We start from the raw sequence: 20,584 nt of genomic DNA, 5'->3' as shown, positions 1-20,584 counted from the left end.
AAAGTTGCAAAATACATATTACAAAACACTAGCAGGGGTAATGGAGATTTCCATATAGCCGCAAGAATAGTTCTTCCAGAACACAGTAGGGAGCCCAAAGGGCTATGTGGAAGAACTTAGGTTGTGCTGAAATATACAACCAGTTCAATCCATAACCATCAGTTAATTCTGTCATAATGTCTGACAACTTATAAAGTGAAATACTCACAGTAAAGTAAAACCTCAGTCCTTTTGAAAAATACCCATTATCTAATGTGACTTCTTTGAGAATGGTAGAAATACTTTGAGGTATAATGGACTTAGGAATTGTGGGAATAAGTTTCTATGGAAGAATAGGCCTAGAAGAGGTCTCTTGGGGTTATCTACACTAGTTATCAATTATAATCTCTAATCTGCAATCTTCATTGATACAGAGGATTAAAAGGAAAGCAAAATACATAGTTTCTGTCTTCAGGAAGCTTCTGGATGAAAAGAGAGAGAAAAGTAACACACTAGAAAGAGAGTAAAAACAGTAAGTTTCATAGGCCATTGAGTGCTAATGGTGGCGAGACAGTGTATGAGGCTAGAATAAAATGACAGATGCTTGGAGATCATCAAAGAGAGTTATTGAGCAGATTCAGCCATCTGAGAAGTGAAGATATTAATAAAAGTATTAAGTACACATAGATGTTAATAGATCAGTGTAAAGACAATAGTAATAATAATTGCTCTGACCTAGGGCTTAATTATTCTTATCTCTTTTCAATTCTGTCCTATTTTTAACAATGTTTTGAATTTAAGCCCTGTTCTGCTACTGAGAGAAGAATTAGCTGCATCTCCTTTGAACTTCAGATATATTGTGTTGTAGGAATGCTCCAGAACTCTATTATATGACACATGTATAAATAAAATCCTCATCATTCAAAAAAATCCTGAGTTCCTTTACAAAATGATTTGTCTTCCACAGTTACTTAACAATTCAGTAGAAAGAGGCAAACTGTTTGATTTTTTAAAAATGCTTATTTATTTTAAGAGAGAGACAGATTGCTAGTAGGGGTCAGGGGTAGAGAGAGAGAGGAGGGAGAATCTTAAGCAGGCTCCATGCTTAGCACAGAGCCTAATGTGGGACTCGTTCCCATGACTGTGAGATCATGACCTGAGCCAAAATCAAGAGTCAGACCCTTAACTGACTAAGCCACTGAGGCAGTCTGAGGCAAGGTGTTTGAATTGAAATAATAAAATTCTATAAGTGAAATATTAGGATTCAGTTTGTGGATGGGGAGGTACTTTCTATACAGTGAGATATTTCTGTGGTGTTGATATAATACAGAGTAGGTATTATAATACAGAGTAGGTGGGTAATTTATTCTGCTTACATGTAAGGCTGATTCTCCCTCTAATACCCCATTTGAAATCTCTGTGTGTGTGTGCACGTGTGTGTATGTGTATCCAGTTCCTGTATTGTTATATTTTCTCATACGTTTAATTTTCCCAACTTCAAGAAAATTATCATTTTTTCTAGCCTCTTCATTTGGACTTGATAGGAAGCAATTTACTCTGGCATTAATAATTATAAAATAATAATGGCTCCATTTATTGAACTATGTGTCAGTAGTTGTATAAGAAACTAGAAATGCAAAGCTGAGTGCAAAACAACCCCTCCCATTTAGAAACCTGTATATAGTAGAAGAGTCAAACACAGAAATAATTTCAATACAGTGTGGAAAGTGCTATAGGTTTGCATCATATTGGAGAGGAAACTGGGAAAGGCTTCCTAGAGAAGACAGTATTCATAAAGAATTCTAAAGCATGAACATGTATTAGCCAGCGAAGTGAAGGTTAGAGGAAGGAGAAGAAAACCAATGAAAATACATGTGTGAAGACAGAAGACATAATATAGCCTGGCAAGTATTATCTACATCTCAAGTTTTCTCAAGTAGGCCAGTTTTCTTTCTGTTTTCTTTTTCTTTCTTTCTTTTTTTTTTTTTTTGAGACAGAGAGAGAGAGAGAGAGAGAGAGAGAGAGAAAGAGAGAGACAGAGGCAGAGGAAGAAGGAGAAAAAGATTCTCAAGCAGGCTCCACACATAGCACGAGCCCAACAAAGGGCTCAATCTCATGATCTGAGCTGAAATCAAGAGTCAGATGCTTAACTGCATCCCAGTGAAGCCACCCCAGGTGCCCCCAGGAGATCAGGAACCTTTGAGAGGATTTAAGCAGGGAAGTGGTGTGGGAATGTGTGTATTTCAAATAGATGTTCCTGACATACATACAGAGTATGCCTTTGAGAAGGGCAGAAATGGAATTAGGCCAGTTAGGAGGCAAATGGAAGAATTTAGTGAAAGATTATGAGGATCTGATCTAGGGCAGTGGTACAAAAAAAAAAAAGATAGAGTAGGGAAATGTTAGAGTGCAGGGGTGTGGGAATTTGGTGACTGAATAGATGCCGGAGATAAGAGAGAGGAAGAAACAAGGAAGACTGGGAGCTTCCAGGTTGAGTAGATGAGTGAATTAAACTGCATTAGAGAAAATAGACTCTCCTGCATTTCTCAGCATACCTATAAAAAGCTCTGGCTCCTGAGAACCTTCCCATACTATGGGAACTGATCTGCAGTCATCTGTCTAGTCAATTTCTCTCACCCAAGAGGATCAAATGGTTAGAGCCCAGAGGAAGTTCCCAGGTTAAGCTCCAAGTTGTCAGCAAGATTGGGGTGGATCTCTCCTTAGGTCTTTACAGCTTGGAAAAAAACCCCAGACCTTGGTGACATTTCCAGTTTTTAAAATCCAAGACACATGGGGCTATCTGGCTCTTAGAAAAGTTAGAGTTAGGACTCAGGCCCTTTATGTTTCCAAGGAGACCCTTTCAGGAGGAGAAGGGTATCCTTTCTGGAGGAGAAGGGTATCCTTTCTGGAGGAGAAGGCTTCCTTCCCCTTTACAATAGAAAAACAATTCTTTCTCCTGGTCTCTGGCCTAGGGAATATGCAGCCAGTCATGTAGAAAAATATTCCATTGGTTCTCACCATTGGCTCTTACCTTACTAGGAGTAAGAAGACTTGGAGCAAAGGCCGTGGGAAGGGGGGAGACAGTGATGACGTTCCCTGTTAGGTAAAAGAAATCAGTCTCTGATCCAGAATAACAATCCTATTTTATTTAAAAAAAATTTTAATGTTTCATTTATTTTTGAGAGAGAGATAGAGACAGCGTGAGCAGGAGAGGGTCAGAGAGAGAGGGAGATAGAGAATCCGAAGCAGGCTCCAGGCTCTGAGCTAGGTGTCAGCACAGAGCCCGATGTGGGGCTCAAACCCATGAACCGTGAGATCATGACCTGAGCCAAAGTTGGACGCTTAACCAACTGAACCACCCAGACACCCCTGATACAGAATACTTCATATACACATTCAGGATAAAATTAATAAACCAACACGAGTATGAGGGGGAAATCTGTCTTGTGATATGCTCAGCTTGGAAAGGTATCATTCCTTCCAGAAGGAAATGAATACCAGAGTCTGATGTCTAGGAAGGAGAAAAGGAGATTCAGGAGTCATTTTCTCAGTTAACATCCACTGAGTGCCTATGATTATGCATAGAGATGAGGATTAAAATGACATAGTACACGAGATTGCTCAGGCAGTAGAGTGGGCTAATGAGAAACTTCTAGAGAATCTACAAAATGTATGGACAGACAGGGGAAATAGATCCCATGGGAGGTCAAAAATGAATGGAATGGATAGGTGGAAAGCATGGGGGAAATGAGAAATGTAGAACTATCAAAGAGAGAGGAAGAAAGTGATGGAGAGCATCCAATCATGACACTCAGAGGTAAAGCCAGACTAGCACTGACAGGTGTTCATTGAGTTGGTGAGAGCAATTTCAGTGGAGGGCAGTAGCCTCAGAAGTAGGCTTAGTTGAGGAGTGAGTAGGGGAAGAAGGAGTATTTTAGATGAGAACAGTGCAGTATTTTTTTTTCTGAGAAAGAGGAAAGGAAGATGGGAAGGAAGACGGTGCAGATTACAACATAAAAGGATGATACATTCTTTTTAGAATAGGAAAGGTTTGAATATAGGGTGAAAGATGGAAGCTACCAGTAGGGTCATCAACCATCCTGGTTTGTCCGGGACTGAGGAGTACTTCATGAAGTGAGACCTTGAATGCTAAACCCAGGACAGTCTCCTGCAAACCAGGCCAGTTGGTGACCGTGGAAGTAAGGAATATATTAATGACCTAGACAAGAGAAAGTGAAGACAATTATTGGAGTGAGGGCTGTCAAAGAAGGAAATGGATCTTAAAGGTCTCATCATATTGACAAAGTCCAAGACACCGTTTGATGTTGCAATTCCATTGTTACAGCTGAACACCCATTGTAAGAGACCACTTGTTTGCCCCTCAAGTTGTTGCCAAGGGCTTAGCACCATCACAGCTGCACAGTTCATTTCTTAAATATGAGTCACTGAGGATTAAAACGAGTCTAAAGAAAAGACAAAGGAAGTTCTGTCATTGCAAAGACATAAGCACCATTATTTTCACATCGTTGTCTGAAATTAAGAAAAGAAAGTGGATAGAAGGGAAGGTTATGTGCTATATCATTAGAATCGGGGAAGATTTAGACTAGATATAAGAAAGGTTAAAAACCCCAGAAAAAAGGGAGAAATAGTTGGTTCAAGAAAATCAGAAGACAAAGAAAATGGTAATGTTTCTCGCTACGTGGAAAAAACCATAAATAGGAGTATGTCATTTTAAGCATGGCGATAATTGTTCAAATTCTTCCATTTGTCCACTGAACAGATTGTGAGCACCTACATGTACGAGACACTGTTCTGGGCAGTAAGTATCAGGGGCCCTCGTAGCGTGGAGTTTAAAAGAGATAAGCTTACGGAGCAAATGCAAAGGCAAAGCACAACGACAGAAACCCGTGAAGAGCCTGCATTAAAATAACGGAAAATCAATTTTTCAATATCTAATTGACTTAACCATAAACTGCTGAAGAATTCACTGTATTTTAAGAGGAAGGAAAACGGAGACATTTTAAAACAAAAACAAGAACATTCGATGTTAGGAAACTTAACTCTTTGATAACTGCCTTGCCTCTCAAAAAAAGTCAATTTGAGTGACGTTTGGGGAAATACGCATGCCTAGGCTATACTGATTTTGTCTCAAAGGTTATGCTTACTATTTTAAGTCAGACAAACGGGGTCGTTCATGTGCTAATGTGAAAAAGGTATCAGATATAGAGCCCTTCCTCCCGACACACACACAATAATCTTTACGTTAGTTAGAGGGCAATATTCAGATGTTAAGATAGTTACTTCCTGAATCCTTTGAACAGATCAAATTATTTTCTTGAAAACTCACCCTCTTCCCCACAGCCTCCTTTTAACCTTTCCAAGGCCTAAAAGAGAGATGTGGAAGGAACCAGAAGCAACTACTAAAGACCTAGAACACCTCTGTGAAAAGAAAGTAGCATTCCATCCTACAAATGAGAAAAAAATAGGCATTTAAATTGACATTTTTCCTTCAGCTTCTTAAGTTTCACGGAATAATTTATATGAAGCATGCACTACGAAAGTGTACTGGTGGGGTATCCCAAGGTAAATCCATATGTTTTAAGGTGAACTCTTCTGATAGTTAACAGTTATTTATTACTTTTAAAGTTTATTTATTTAAGCAATCTCTACGTCCAGTGTGGGGCTGAAACTTACAACCCCGAGGTCAAGGGTCATGTGTTCTACCCACTGAGCCAGCCACGTGCCCCTGAGAGATAGTATTTATGTATCACGAATACTAACCAACTGGGTGACTGCAGGCTGATTAGTTAGCTAATTAAAAATATTTATTTTGAATCTATTATGTATAGGATAGGGAAGATGTAGGAACATGATCTTTGTCCCTAAGGAAGCAATAGTTTGGATGACTAGATATGTTTGTGGTGATACTTTTATACTATGAATGTTTTACCAATGCAGGGTAAAGTACAGGTAAGTTAGGATTTCCCTAACGCCATCAGTTCATTAGTCACTTAGAATCCAAATCTTGAAATTCTTAAGCCAGACTGAAGGTGAGTGAAAACAAAAAAAAAAAAAAAAAAAAAAAAAAAAAAAAAAAAAAAAAAAAAAAAAAAAAAAAAGAGAGAGAGAGAGAGAGAGAAAGAGAGAGATTCCTGAATTATAATAATTTAGAAGCTGCGTAAGTGGAAAATCCTAATGGCCATGAAGTAAGACAGAAATGGGGAAAAAAAAAAAAAAACCCGGAAAGCAAAAGAGAAGAACCGAGTCATTGATTATTTGATTCCCCCTCCCCGCCCCAGTCTCTCCTCCTTACAGGAAAACAAAAAACCAACTAGGGTGGATCTTACCTCAAATACCTATTAATATCATAATGAGAAGTAGCTTAGAATTATGCATAGAGAGGATGAAAAGTGAGATACTGATGTACTTGACGTACCTCAGGGAAGAGAGGGACGAGATGAGACCTCTGGGCACAGGGAATGACATTTTTGAGAGAAAAGCAATACTGCTTTCACCTTAACACAGTGTTCTATCACTATGGATGCAAGTTAAAACCTTCACTTTTCCAAACACAGATCTCTTTCAACCATGTGCAGTTTCCATGGAGCTGAGTTGTATCTATATTCTCACGGAAGTGGCAAGTCTATATTTGTGTTATTCCAACTGAAATCTCATGGAATGGCTAGACATTATTCACACTTGTTAGCAGAACTTGATGGAATAACCCCATGAGGCAGACTGAGGTGGTGAGAAGAATGCTCAAGTCTGGGATGGGCTGAAGTGTGGCTGGGTGATCTAGAACCAGTCCTAAGATCTCCCTGGGCCCTTGTACCCTCATTTGTAAACTGTGGGGGGTTTACTAAATACCTTACCTAAATTCTAACATCCAGTTGGAATATTCTATAATCAAAATGTTTAGGTTGTTTAGGTCATTATTTGGCCAAAAGCCTGTTACACGGTGGCAATTTGAGATAATCTCTTCTAGACACCATTACTGATGATAAAAATTATAGCCAGAGCTTGGCACATAGTGGGTAATAAATTTTGTTGAATACGTAACAGAACACCCAGTTAGAAAACCAGAGTGTGTTATATGGAGGTCAGTTTGATTTAGATGCAGAGCATGCTTGAGGGTGAAAGCCTGGGCTCATGAATTATTACAGAAAAAATTAAATGCTGTCGATTGGGAAAAATTGAGAACTCTTATTCTGGGCCTATTCTTATGTGCCAGATGCAAAGCTGAATGTAATCTTTGAGTTACTGAGCAGATTTTCCTCAAGAGGAGGCCCTATTAACTCTGCCTTCTTAATCCTAAAGATTTCCTCCCTGAAGGAGATGTTCATGCCCACACATTCAGAAGTGAGAAATACTCTTTGGGGCTTTTCCTCTAGTCTGAAGCATTAGCTAAGAGACGAGTGAACAGCAGACAGACCCTAAAATTTAAAGTGATCTAATGGTGCCACTCATTAAACAAATGGTTCCTGAGTGGGCACAGGACAAGGACATTAACACAGCTATAGTGACAAATTGATCAGTGTTTTAGTTTTGTCATCCTACATTATCAGGCTAGTTTCCATATTTCTGCTTTTTCTATATGCCTCCCATATTATTTTCACTTCTCATAAGAAAGTTGGATACATTCTACCACCACAATGACACTCCTCACTTAAAGAGCCACTATGTTTACTGAGTCTCAAACACATCACCAATGCTTTATTTACTGAATACTGACTTAAGGAGCATTTATGCCCAATGAACTTGAAACCAAGATTTTGGAAAGGGGCAAGATCCAGAAAGGTGGTTAACTGGAGTAGCAGGAATTTTGCCTCTAAGAATCTAAGGCAAATTGATGGGGATTTGTGGAAGGAAGAAATCTGAAAGCAGCAGCAAGAGAACAACAACAAGAAGAAAACAAGAAGACAAAGGATTCCCTTAAAATTCATTTGAAATAGCTAGTATTACAGAAGTCCTACAAATGGAGCAAAGGGAGTATAAAGGAAAGGTCAAATCATCCTGATCTTTAAAAACTGCACTAAAAATACTTAACATGAGATGTACCTTCTTAAGAAAGTTTTAAGTTAGTTCAACCCATGACCCAAAGTAGTGTTGATACCAGACACTCAGTCGTACAGCCGATCCCTAGAACATATTCCTTCTGCACAACTGAAACTTACCATTGAACAGCAACTTCCCATTTCATCCTCTCCCCAGCCTTTCACAACACCTCCCTCCAACTTTCTACTTCTAAGAGTTTGACTACATAGTCATCATTAAATAAGATGGAAAAAAGGTCCTTTTTATTTCTAGTCCACTTTGGAGGGAAAGTGAAGATAATGGATCATAGTATCAGATACGTCTCAGCTGTTGTTTTGGATCGTCAACAGCAAGAACAACATTCATAAATGAAACTGAAACAGTTTCAAGCAAAGTCGAAAAAGAAATGGATGCATGTGGAGCCTGAAATTATTTAAAACATCTAATGGTACTCAATGAGAAAACATTTTTGAGTGTTTCGGGGGGAAATGTGTTTAACCAACTCCTTGTTGAGATTTATTTTTTTTTAAACTAAAAGTTGTGTTCTTTGAGATCATGGGCATGGGCTAGAATAGAGTCCAGCCTGCTTGCAGATCTGTGATACTATGGAGGAATAGTTTAGTGCCCACGCAGCATCTTGAACAGCTGTCTGACTCTAAATCCTAGGCCTGGGCAGCTTCCAACAACCACTGGGGAAGTCACTTCCTACTGACAATGATGTTGTTAAGTTCTGAGCTGACCTTGAGAAACCACTGGTGAAAGCTCCAACTATTCCCATGGTCATGTAGAGAATTAGGTCTTAGGTTGTTGAACCCAAACCCTAACTTTTGGAAATTCGTTCTGTAGCAACAGTTCAGATGAATTGATTATTAGGAGACCCTGTGACAAATTAATTTATATCCATTCCCAGGAGGCACAGCCAAAATTTGAGATTCTCAAGTGTAAGTGGTGAATAATTTCTGAATCATACCATTTGTCTCTGTCTATCAATACAATCTAAAAACAGAAGCCTTGTTTTGCTCCATGTACATGCCCTCATCCATGATCACTTCAAAGTCTTTCCCATCTCCATAAATGGTATTCTCATGTCTCCAGTTGTTCAAATCAGAGACTTCAGAGATATCCTTGGCTCTTCACTTTCTCTCACAGTCCACATCCCATGTATCTTCAGTTCTGTCAGCTCTACCTTCAAAATATATCTTGGGTCAAATAACTTTTCATCATGTCTATCATTTCCACTCTAGGCCAAGTCATCATCATCTCCTTCCCAAATGACTTCCACGGCCTCCTCACTTTCTCCCTGCTTTCAGTTTTGCTCCCTCCAGAGTCAGTTCTCCAGAGAGCAGCCAGAGTCAGCTTCTGGACACTTGAAACCAGGTCAGATCATCCCTGCTTACGGTCCCCCAGTAGTGTCTTCTTATGCACAGAATAAAATCTACTCCAAACGATGGCAGCCAGCATGAATGATTATCTGGCCTTGGACACTCTCTACAAGCTACCGTTAGCCCATCCACTTGTTCCCTGAGTGCACTGAAACTGTTCTTCCCTCTAGGTTTCTGCATTCGTGGCTTCTTCTGCCTAAAATATTCTTCACTCAAGGTCTTTGCTTGGCTCACTCACTCAGATCTTTGGTGGAATATAACCTCGTCAGGGGAGCCACTGCCTCTCATTCTTTCTCTAGTGTTGTTTTATTTTCTCTCGCAAGCACTGATGTGATAGGAGTTTACATGTTAATTTACTGGTTTGCTGTTTTGCTCAGTAAAATCTGAAGTTCTGTGGGGGCAGAGTCTTGTTTTGTTCACTCCTTTATCCTCAGACCTGGCATAGGGTAGGCCCTCAATAAATAATCACTGAAAGAATCAATAAATCCTTGGAGTCTGAGATATGTTACAGTTTTTCCTAAAATGCTTCTTTTGGGAAAAGGAACAACAGAGAAAAAGATCAGGGGTACATGTAAAACTAAATGAATGTGTAAATGTGCCCTATAAAGGCAATATCCTATACAAATATTATTTTAAGAGTGTTTTTCAAGGGGAGCCTGGGTGGCTCAGTTGGTTAAGTGTCCGACTTCGGCTCATGTCATGATCTCATGGTTCGTGGGTTCGAGTCCCACGTCGGGCTCTGTGCTGATGGCTAGCTCAGAGCCTGGAGCCTGCTTCGGATTCCGTGTCTCCCTCTCTCTCTGACCCTCCCCTGCTCACGCTCTCTCTCTCAAAAAAAAAAAAAAAAAAAAATTTTTCAAAAAAGAGTGTTTTTCAAGATAACAGAATATTTCGACATGGTTAGAAAGAGGACTTTGGTAGGGAAGTCAATTTGTAAATTATTCATATTTTATTTTGTTATGCTCATTAAGAAAAAGTGGCAAATCCTAGATGGTTCCATTCTCAAGTTTTGATGATGTAGCTAGTTTTCAGAAGACTCCCTCAAATGCCTAGAAATGTCGTTCTAAAAATAATTTTAAAATCTTTTCTATTCAGCATTCCTAAATATGACTGCATAAAATATCAAACTTACACAAAAGTAGCTTACTCCATTAGGGATAAAGAATAGATCCAAAAGATGTCTATTTCCAGAGTAATGTCCAGATTTCTAATTTTTTTCTTGCTTTAGTGGAATGTTTTGTTTTTTAAGAAATTTGTAACTTTTATTTAAATTGTGAACTTTATTCGTACAAAGTTACTTGTGAAATATTTTATTATCTTAACATCTGTAAGCTCTGTAGCCATGTTCTCCTTATCCTGAACTGATGCTGTCAAGTTGTATTTTCTGGTCTTTCTGGTCTTTTTCTTTATCAGTCTTGCTATGAATTTATCGCTTTTATTGACCTTTTTAAAAAATAAACTTTTGGCTCTGTTGAGTTAAGAAAAAAAAAAAAAAGATGTCTATTTGTCTATTTCCTCCAAAACAGCGAAGCAGACAGCAGAGAGTAGAAATAACGAACAGTGAATTTGCAGGCGAACCAAACTTGTTTAGAAACTCTAAGAGGCAAGATCATCGAATGTTGGAATGAATTACCCTATCACAACCTTTTTTTGGTTGTTTTTCAGAAGTGCTAGGGAACAATGCATTTTTTTCAACACAGAGCTGAGTTGAATTTTAACATTCACAAATGGCACCTGAAGACATAATCTATTTCCGTGGAAAGAAAACACAGCGAACTCATCAAGCTAACACACATACTAAAATGTACCCAAAGGAAGCAGGCTAGCATTGATAACAGAATTAGCTTAAATAAATGTATAATCAACAATGTGATTCCAGGATAATTTTATTGAATTTCTGAACCTCTCCCTCACTTTGTGGTGACTTCTGAGGAAATCGAACATGCATAATATATGACCTGACAAATGAACAAGTAAACTACTTTATTCCAGCCTTTTCATTTGTCAACAGCATCCACGCAATAATGGCTTTCTGTCCACTGTTTTAATAATGTATGTATTGATTCCTTCCATCTAAATCTTAACCAGAAAATCTCAGAAAGCCTTGAAGGTGTCCTTAACGGTCTCAAGGGAAGGAATTATAGAGATTCTTAAATTGAAAGATGAAAGCCTAATGACAAACAACTTCATTAGTACAAATGCAAACAAAAAGTCATTACCTACAGTGTTCTTATAATCAAGACTTAATCTCCGTTTGGATTTGGGGTAGGATGAAGGGAGTCAAAGCAGCTGGTGGTTGACTGCAGTTCTCCTTAGAAATTTCCCACTCTGATGTGCTCCTTTAAAACTCCCTCTAGGTTAATCATGGATGTAGACAAGTAATAAATATCACTTTAGTGACCGCTCAAGTAAAACAAAGGAAGTCAGTTTTAAAAATATATCTGGACCAGAATAATACACACTAATTGAAAACGAGTCACTCTAGCGAGGCAAGTAATGAGGGACTGTAAAAGCCAGGATAATGTATTCAAAAGATATAAAAATTGGTCAGTTTATATTTGCGAAGGCATATTTGAACTTTAATTATTTATAACACCTCACCGCATATGGAGCATTTTTTTTATTAATCAGGCTCGAGAGCCATTCCAGTTACAGTTTGTTATGCTGCCCAGCTGGTTTGGGGAACAGAGATCCACTGCCCTGGGGGTGAAAATTGCTTTGGGGGGTAAGACTGCAGTCCCTCACAACCTGTGTGGAATGCCTTGGAATTTTCCCTACAAGAAAACCATGAACCCCTCCATCACAGTGATTGAGAACGACTATATGTTTTTGCTGTAAGAATACAAGACAGACGATACTGTGCTATCAAATTTTATCATTAATCTGCAGTGATACACAGAGAAAATGTAAATTGCCTCTTCTATAAACATCCCGATTTATAGAAAAGAAAAGTGAAAAATATTTTTCTATACTTTCAACTTCTGACACTGTAATGGGATTTGTATTCCCATAGAAAGCAACAACCCGAGGCATTAATAATTTACAATAGATGGTAAGCAGCGGATTTGGGAAAAAAAATGACACACCAAATACGTGGGGAACAAGTTTATGATAGCAAGTGACCCATCTTGATACTAAACATTCTATATCAATAGTATTTGAATCAAGAAACCCGTAAAGAGCAAGACAATTTATAATCCTGGAACCGTGGCAAACTAAAACAAGTCTACAAATACAAAATCTGCCAAAGACTGGATCTTGACATTTTTCTCCTGATTATATTTCCTTTCTCTTTTCCAAGTAAGTTCAGGAGCTCTGATAAAGAGACCCAGTCTCAAGGATTTTCCTTTGTTCTTTTTGCCAACAGGCACCAGGAGCATTACTAACTAGACCGGCATTCCACTGCAACTATAAAAGGGCTACTGCATAAATGTGACAAAACTCTGAGTAAACAGGGTGCTAAATTGCTCTTTCCTCAACACTTAGGAGTGATGATGTTCTTTGAGGGAGGAGGGTGTTTTGTGACGAGAATTTTTCTTAAGGATACAGAGAGAAGCTTGTGAAAACATTGGGCATCAAAGCAGCTCTACACAGTACAAATAGATGTTGAGTTGGGAATAAACAGAAAAATCCTGCAGTTAGGAAGGAACATCACTCCTCATACTTTCTTTCCCTGACCCTGGCCTCAGCAGACTAAGGAAGGATGAATAAAGTCAAGATTAGATCACTGATTGCTTTTTCCCCTTTCTCCTTCCCTTCTTCCTTTTTTCCTTAATTCCTTTGTTTCTTTACCTATTTTGAATCTACTCTGTATGAGCAACTTTGGAAAGTGCTGGGTATAAAAGTGACAACCCTCACCGCGAAAGAAGGCTTTTGCATGGAGCACATGGTTTAGTGACAGTGCTTGACATTAATCAAATAATTGTACATACACATGATGACAAAGAACCTTAAGTTGCGGAAGGAAAAGTAGACTGTGTATGAGAACATGTAGAAGAAGATCTGGTCAAATGTGGGCAAGAGGGAAAAGCTTGCTCCATGTCTGAGCCAAGATGTAAAGGATTATTAGATGTTAACCAGGAAATTATGAAGGCGTGGGTGTAGGTAGGAGGCGCTTCAGACAGAGGACCAACGTGTTCAAAGCACCGCCTGAGAGTAACATGGAGAACTGGAGAAACCAAAAGAACGTGGTATGGCTAGCGTCCAGACGGCAAGAGGAAGAGCAGTAAGAAAAGAGAAGGTTGGGGCCCTTGTTGGGGATTTTGGTCTTTCTCCAGTGGCACTGAGAGGCCATTGAAGAAAGAGTGTTAAGATGAGGACGGACAGAATTCAGTGTATGTTTTTACACAAATCACTCTCGCTGAAATGTAAAGACTGCACTGTAGGGTCGCAAGAGTAGATGCAGAAACATTAGGAGATAGGGTCTTTTGTAACTATGGTGATGACTGCAGTAGACAGAGCCAAAAAATATTTTGGAGGTAAACTGACTCAGTGATGTATCGGGCTGGTCAAGGGAAGGCTTGTTTTGTCATCCTGAAAAGGTGACTATACTGGTCTGCTCTGTTGCTGTAAGGACAGGAGAAAGTTAGATTCTCCAAGTTTGGAGGTTTTGCAGGTTGTACCCACAGAGATAATAAAGCACAGGCTCTTAGTGTCTTTGGGAAGCATTATTAACATGTTTTATGATTGAATCTAAGGTAGATTTGGAGGGAGGTGAAGATAGGGGAGCAGTGGAACGCATGTACAGAACACAGAGTTATCAATGGGCAGGAAGTCTGAGTAGTGAAAGAAAGGTAGCAGATGGGTATCTGGACAAGCACACTAGCCAAGTGGGGACTAGTTGTTCACTTCAGTCTGGTGCATGTTACTCTAGCATCACTGTCCCCAAAGCATGTTACTGGTCATGAGATTTCCACCTAAGAGGATTGAGAATTAGCACTAACATTTTACCACTGTTAGCAAGTAACCAAAGCCAATAACCCGGGATACTGAGGACGTATTTATAATAAGACGTTGGCTAGTAGGCACTGTGGAAATTTGGGTCAAATTCTTCAACTTATAGCTGAAGAGCAAAGTAACAATCTCAATCTAGCTTTGGAGGAATGTGACTAGAGTCCCTCCTGACTGCTAGTGCACTTGTCCAATGATTCATCTTTGGTTTCTAGAATTAGACTAAAATTACATCTTTTGTAGAAATTCTGTCTCATTTCTTTACATCATATAAATGCATCCTATTTAAAATGCCCTTCTGTCTCAATGAATGTTCTTCTACACATACACTGGCGTGTTTTGACTATTTATTCAAAGTTAGAACATTTAAAAAAATGTCACTATTATATTCCACTCTGCCACAAAGCTAATTTAATGTTCTGGATTTTATGAAGGGGAATTGGTAAAGGAGAAACTGTCAGTTTCCTTGGCAATTTTTGTGCAGAGACTCATGGATCTTCCCTCATGTCCTCTTCCCTTTGAGCAATCTTCTATATCATATCCTCTTCCCTGGAATAATAGAAACCCTTGACTTTTCTTTAATATGCTACCTTTGGCTGTGTCTCCACAGAGCTCTTTGTTTAATTGTTGAACATAACAAAAGGGACACCAGTTTATCAAGCTTTTTTTCTTAGTCATTTACTTGGTTTGCTATTCATTTCTGTTCTTGTGCCTTTGATTCTCATTTCAAAAACACTTATCAACATCCAGTCTATGCCAGACACTTTGCTAGGTACTACGATCTTGGAGGTGAGCAAGACCAAATCTCTGACTTCCCCACTTAGAGCCTAGTAGAAAAAACTGAAATATAACAAAGAACAAAAGAAAATAAAACAGAGAGAAACAATCAATCACTGTTGGAGGATGCTAGTGACTGACATGTTATTCTGAAGGCTGGGGGAGTATCCTGCCTATTGTACACGAACTGTGTGCTGGGTGCCCAAAGAGTAGATGAGTGAATTTTTTTTTTTTTGTAAGACTATTCTGGCTAACAGATGAAGAAGAAACTATAGACATAGGCAATTATCACATTGCAACCCCTAGCCATTGATCATGGACAGCAGTCCCAATCACACACACAAAAGAGAAAACAAGATATTACATACCTCCTGACGATGGTGGAATACACTACCATCTCTGAAGCAGTCTTACCAAAAGTGTCAAGCCTGAATATGATCCAACCAGTTGAACTATACTGTTCAATATGGTAGCCCCTAGGCACATCTGGCTACTGTGTACTTAAAATGTAGCTAGTGTGAATTGAATTATACTATAACTGTACATTTTTATATTGTCTGTTGAAATGGCAACATTTGTTGTTGCATAGTTATGTAAGATGTAACCATTAAACTGGGTGAAATGTATAGGGAAACTGTACTATTTTTGTAACTCACTGTGAATCTATAATTATTTCAAAATAACAATTTGAAAAAATATGTTTAAGAGACAAATTAGCCACATGCAATGTGTGAACCTTATTTTAAGTCTTATTTAAACAAAAAGACATTTAAGACATGTATATGTTAAGAGTGGAAATTTGAATAATGCCTGGATATTCACTAGAATAAAATGATTGACACTTAAAAAGCATTATAGTAGCAATGTGGTCACATTTAAAGAGTGGATCCTTATCTTTTGAGATACTTTCTCAATTGTTTATGGATTAAATGATCCATGCTTGATATTTATTTCAAATAGAGAACCAGCAGAGGTCTAGAAGAAGTAAGATTGGGCATGAGCTGATAATTGTTGAAGTCTTGATGTTTATTAGAGGATTCTGTCTGCTTTGGTATACGTTTACTATTTTCCATAAGAAACTGTTTTTAAAAATCACTGAGAGAGATGGGCAATTTCTTAAAGAATATTGTTAATAGGGATGCTTTTGACCTTTAAAATAACAATGGCTTGGATTATTTATAATTGACGCTTGGATCAGCAGAGTGAAAAAGATTTCTGGTCAACTCAATTTCAACCAAAACTCGTTTTAAAAGAGGCACCGAATGCTTACTCTGTGCAAGGCACTAGTCTTAAAAATGTCCTACCCTGTGTACATCATTCTGCTTCTGAACTGCGGGAAAATCGCCTCCAATCGGTGCCTGCCGGCTTAACTCATCATCTTTCAGCTGTAGCCACACCAGAAGTTCCTGAAGAGAAAGGTGCAGACGCTTCCACTGGTCAGAACTGGCTTCCAAATGAGACCTGAAGAACAACAGGAACAAAGTAGGTCAAAATATCTAGAATGGTAATGAATGATTCCAACAATCCATTAAAGGCACAGTGCCTTGGTTAGCTCCACAGTATGTAAACCCACTGTGAACCGTATAGCAGTCCTCAATAAAAATCAAGCTCTCTGCTTTTGAGAGCCATTTAATGGGGGCATTTTGATGACAGTTTTGAGGGAAGACAGTGTTTAGCCATACGTTTATTTCCACATGCAGAATCTGGAGACTTTCGGCATGAAATACACACCAGAATGGATTACTTTTCTATAGTGTTGCAGTCAATGATTCTTAATATTTCTGGTAGAAAGAATTTTGCTCCCAGTAACTAATATAAACCACTCAGTTTTCTAGTGACTCATGCTTGTACTGGAATTCTTTCTGCTTTGAGAAATGGAAAGGTCTCTCCCCACATTTTGACTTTTCCATTTCTACACCCTAGGCAGCCTCTTCCATTGACTCCTTCCATCTGGCATCAGCTCCTTTCTGCTCCTCTTCCCATATGCCTCTCCTTTCCCTCCACCCTTCTTTATTCATGTGCACCTGGGATTTGTTTTCACCAAGTTCCAACATTTCCCGCTTTGTTTCCTTTGTGTAAAATGTACTGAGACAACAACTCACGTGGAAAAGTAAAATCAGACATTTGCCTGAAAGCCTCCCCCAAACATGAATAATTTAGGCAGTAGAATGAGTGCTTTACCATCAACTGTATTTAGAACATGTTAATCCATAGAAGCCATTTAAGAATATACAAATGAATGATCTGTGCTATAAAATCCACATTTCACTTGAGGACGAGAAGCTCAATTAACCAAATAAATCATCATCCAGAAAACAAAAGAAATGCGGAATGTTAGCCAAGCTCCATCCTCAGGTAAACCAAGAACTACGCTGCATTACTCATATATTATCAGCAATTACTTATTAATTCATAAAAATTAATGCTGCCTATAACATAAGCATAATATAGTCTCCAATGCTGCAAAGATTGAAGCGTAAAGCAACCAGGTAGAAAAACATTTCCCTTTGCTGTTTGATAACTTCGCCTGACATTTCAAACACAATTCTCCTGCTGGTCTTAGGCAAACAGAATCACCAAATAGTGGCTATGTACTGAAATTAAATTGTTCCAAACTTTCCGAGGGATAATTTTTCTTTCTGAAGGTGATACTTACAAGTCTTTAAAATGTGCAAATACAATGATCCGCAAGCTTAAATGCAAAAGTTGTATTCTAGGGAAGTAACTGGAAAATCATACAAAGACGGAGGTAGAAAAGTGTTATTTTCAGCATCACTTATGACTGACACAAGGTAGAAACAACTTCAATATGCGATACTAGGGAAGAGGTTATGTATATGATGGTGAATTCTTACAATGCAATGCCTACATCCTATGAATCCTATGCACTGTTCAATGTGATGATGTCAGCAAATAAATTACTTAGGGATATGGAAAATATCACCCTGTCAGTTGCTGAGTGAGAAAGCAGGTTAGAAAAGTGTCTATAATCTATTTTTCTAAAATGTTTGTGTATGTGTATTTGTGTGCACACACTTGTCTTAGGCATGAAAAACCTCTGGAATGACACTGACTTTAGCCCTCAGAGGTAGATTTAGAGGTGGTTTATTCCTTCAGCTTTCTACGTTTCCAAATCATCAGAACTGTCTTTTTATTATGAGCAATGTAAACATTATGTCCAGAAAAACTGAAGGCATTTCCATCAGAGAAATTAAATGGTTCAAGACTCTAAGGGCATTATTATCTAATAAAAGAATCATGAAATACCATAAATACCATGAATTAAATATAATAGTGCAGCCTGCATATAGGGTAGAGGTCAGTTCTTTTCTGTGTCTGTTCCGTTTCTCTTTCACTTATTGCTTTTCCATGAGAAGCCCAAGTGAGAATTCCCTATGCAAGATCTTAGCTGTTCAATGGCACGTGATGACTACTGGTTACAGGGATGCCCTGGGGTGTCTGGAATTTGCAGCTTGGTCCCCTTGTGGGTGAGAGAGGCTGTCCAGCAGGACATGTGGAGAGGAAGGTTGAGAGAGCCACAGTCCAGACACGGAAAGGCAGTGTGGAAAAGAGGAGGCTCTGATTAAATCAAGCAGTATTGAGTGCCACTAGGTCCCAGCAAGGCCTTGGGAGGAGGAAGAGAGTGAGGTGAGGAAGAATGTAGAGAGGCCTGATTCCTGGCCTCCCTCTAACTGGTGGAGGAAATAACATATCCTGGTGGTGGAAAGGTCTGGAGGAGGACAAACAGGCTGAAGGGCCCAGTGCCAGCTGGAAGCTCCCAGCTGCTGCTTCATTTGCATAGGGCGCTGCTACCGCCAGGGTCAGGTTTAAATGGTGCTAACAAATCATTAACAGGTCAATGAAACCTTTTGCATCCCCAAGAGAAAAAAATAGCTCTGAGGCCCAGGGAATTCACTTCGAAAGGATCTAAGAGAAACTTCGGGCCCGTTAAGGAGGAACAGAAGAAGGACCTGCGATGGGTGAGAAAAGGCTCTCATGTAACTAGAGTATGGAGTTAGGTAACATTTCGGAATGTCTGATCACCTTCATTAACTCCAAATCAAATGACTGTTTCTTTCCCTTGCTAAAGCATGAGAGTGGTGGGTGACAAAAATGTAACCAAAAGGCTCATAAAGGACAAGGGATGCTGGGTAAAGGAGGGAGAGGAGAAGAACAGTCATGTTATGGGTCCTGAGTGAAAACCACGCTTACAAAGGTGTCCAATCTAAAGCCATGGTTCTCAAACTTCAGTGTGCATTTCTGTACTTTTAACAAGAGCCTTCACAACTCAGCAGGTGAACTCCAGGGCCACTCTTTAAGAAAGAATTTCTTAAAGTAGTTCCCGTATGTCCTTAACATTACTTCTTGGTCTCCACAGAGCAAAGGGGGCATCTGTCAATGACACGATTTTGAAGGCGATCTAAATGTAACGAAACACCAAGAGCTCACAAAACATTTTCTCTGGCTATGCTAAGCTTGTGAAGTGTTTTCAATACACACTTCTAATGCAGTTCTTGAAAGCAGCTGCCCTATTTTTATTTTCAAGATTGCATACCAAATATTTCTAAAGGATTAACCTACGCTTGTATTGGGAATGTCTCTTCGGAAACTGTTTCTTTTTATTTGTTATGACTCTTCCCCACCCCACCCTCCTGGTTTTATCATAGGCTGGAAGCAACCTTAGAGATTCTCGTTCAACCCTCTTGCTTTGCAAATGTGCAAAGTAAGTTGCAAAGGCTCAAAGACAGCAGCTGAAACACACAACTTGAGCTGTCATATTTAGACATGGGAAGTAGAAATTGCAAACGCTCCTTATGTAAAAAATCTTTAACCTTAGTGGTTTTCACCAAATGCTTTGGATCCCTGAGCAAAAAGACTTCCTGCTAATTAGCAAATACATACTATTTACCCCTACCTACTCAACAGAAATAAAAGTGGAAGTTTGAAGGGGCTTGCTTAGGCTTCTATCCATTTTCTACTCATCTTTATTAGTGAATACAAGAGCTTAGGGGCTACTAGCTTTTAATAAGGCAAGTGGTGATCTTTAATAAGCAGATAATTTCTACCATTTGTAAGGTTTAGGTAAAACGGAGAACCTTTAGGTGTGTTGGGATATAATGCTTGTCTTTAAGGAACTCTTCAGTGTCAGTGTACTAAGAATTATAGGGGCTGCTAAAGTGATGGTTATTTCTCTGGACACAAATATTTCAAGTATGATTGGGTTGATGCCTAGTTTAAAATTCTTAATAAAACTTTACTCTGAAAGGCATTATTCTTAAAGGAAAATGTGTTACATTGGATTCATTTTTCACTTTGACTTCCTTTATTCTTTATTTTAAAAAAATGTTTGCTTATTTATTTTGAGAGACAGAGCATGTGTGCATGAGTAGGGGAGGGGCAGAAAGAGAGAGGGAGAGAAGAGAGAGAATTCCAACCAGGTCCATGCTGTTAGTGCAGAGCCC

At 38.9% G+C, this 20,584-nt stretch overlaps 1 protein-coding gene across 4 annotated transcripts in view; it reads right to left on the bottom strand.

The window, feature by feature from the left end:
- The window catches only part of DMD (dystrophin), a 634,325-nt gene that overhangs the window by 342,264 nt on the left and 271,477 nt on the right, over window positions 1–20,584 (bottom strand). For all 4 annotated transcript variants that reach the window (XM_039248767.1, XM_039248768.1, XM_039248770.1 and 1 more), the window contains exon 7: window positions 16,427–16,583. In XM_039248767.1, the coding sequence (XP_039104698.1) occupies window positions 16,427–16,583 (157 nt within the window). The remainder of the gene's footprint in view (window positions 1–16,426; window positions 16,584–20,584) is intronic.

This window comes from Hyaena hyaena, unplaced genomic scaffold, assembly GCF_003009895.1.
Source record: "Hyaena hyaena isolate Hyena2069 unplaced genomic scaffold, ASM300989v1 scaffold_318, whole genome shotgun sequence".
Taxonomy (NCBI): Eukaryota; Metazoa; Chordata; class Mammalia; order Carnivora; family Hyaenidae; genus Hyaena; species Hyaena hyaena.
Note: the sequence above shows the minus strand (reverse complement) of the source record. Positions and strands in the feature narration are given on the sequence as shown.